Source organism: Arachis ipaensis, chromosome B10, assembly GCF_000816755.2.
Source record: "Arachis ipaensis cultivar K30076 chromosome B10, Araip1.1, whole genome shotgun sequence".
Taxonomy (NCBI): Eukaryota; Viridiplantae; Streptophyta; class Magnoliopsida; order Fabales; family Fabaceae; genus Arachis; species Arachis ipaensis.
In genome coordinates this window covers 111,721,091-111,722,700 of record NC_029794.2, presented here as the reverse complement: position 1 = coordinate 111,722,700, position 1,610 = coordinate 111,721,091, and the positions used below count along the sequence as shown (strand labels likewise).

The 1,610-nt window shown below is 31.6% G+C and overlaps 1 protein-coding gene across 1 annotated transcript in view; it reads right to left on the bottom strand.

Annotated features, from left to right (window-relative positions):
- Positions 1 to 1,381, bottom strand: part of LOC107624548 (glutamate receptor 2.1) — a 6,275-nt gene extending 4,894 nt beyond the window's left edge. Inside the window, exon 1 of the mRNA XM_016327049.2 lies at positions 1,068 to 1,381. Coding sequence (XP_016182535.1) covers positions 1,068 to 1,329 — 262 coding nt within the window. The 5' untranslated portion in view covers positions 1,330 to 1,381. The remainder of the gene's footprint in view (positions 1 to 1,067) is intronic.

Here is a 1,610-nt window from a genome sequence, read left to right as displayed (position 1 = left end):
TGAAGTAAACACAGTGGGGACAGTGATATATAACGACTGGAGACTATATATACACAAGTGATAGATTTTCTTCCTTATCTGTGATTGGAGCTAGCTAATATCCCTTTAACTTCCTTCTGTCTTAGTCACGCCTCATATACATGCATATGCATTGCCGTGACTCAAATATATGATAGGTTCCATCACCAATTAAAATGACTTGGTCTAATATATAACTTATGATGAATACTACTACAATTAGTTAAGTAGTAATCCAAGAGCTGAAGAGGTCTTAGCTTCTCCGTACATTATTTCTCTCTCTTGTTTGTTTTCTTTTTCGTGCTATGAATATCTCTAGTTTATATATACACGCATTTGAATAGGCTTTTAAATTACTCATTTACTCGCTAATAGTGTCATCCCTCCTCGATATATATATATAGAATCAATACGGGCAGAGACTAAGAATGAGATATTATTAAGAGAAAGTCTACGGGCCAGCAAGTTTTGTGTTTTTGTGTTAGCACTTAACTATCAAAAGAAAAATGAGTGATTTCCTATTATTAGATGTAATCTCACACCATTAAAAATACTATTAATAGCCAATTGATAGTTACAAAATACAAAAGTTGCTGACCTCTAGCACTCCTCTATTATTAATTAGTCCTGTTATAAAATGGCCTTTAGTAATATTTCAAAATATGAGGGAAAAAAATAAATTAATTAAAATTAAATGAAAAAAAGAACTCAAAATTATATATATTCTTCTACTCTAACAAACTTATTGTCAAAGAAGCCCATTACCCTTGTATTCCCTTTTTATTCCTTTAAGTACCTATAAAGTAATCGAAAAACCATGAAGTTTTGAATGTTTCTTAATACTCAAATTCCTAACGGTGTATGAGAGGAGTATATATAATAAGAGAGGTTCATCTCACATAGATGATAAAATACATCTTCACAATGCAATTAGCAAGCTAATCAGAGTATATAATATTTAAAAATAATTTGAAGTAATTGAAAATTTGTACGGACATACATGTAAGCTAATAAGCAAGATATATGCAGCTAATTGAAAAAATATGTACCTGCAGAAGCAGCGGTAACAACATCAGTTTGAGAGTCTCTGACATGGAGGAGCATCCTGGTGTTGTAATGAGGATGAGAATCATAGAAATCCGAAAGGGACATGTTGATGCAACTCAATCCAATCTTCCCCACTGTTTCACTAAGATCAAGCACTACTCCAACATTAATCACTGTCTTCTCTGCTGATGATGGACAAGGCCACAACAACATCAAACCCATAATAACAATCACAATAATAATATGCTTCATCCCTTTCATCATTTAAACTACATATGGTTTTGAAAAATGAGATCCAGAAAGAAGGGGAGCTGCTTCATATATATCAATGGTAGATATATTATATACATACTGCCATATATAGTGCTAAGTTTTACTTTCCAAAATCACGACCTAGATATAATGTGTTGACTTTTTTTTTTCTCTGAGCTGTATATTGTTTGACTTTGAATTATATAAGCTTGAATGAATTACATGACCATGCCACAACATGATTTTTCATTTTATTTTATTTTTATTCACCTTAATACTCTATCAAATCAAGA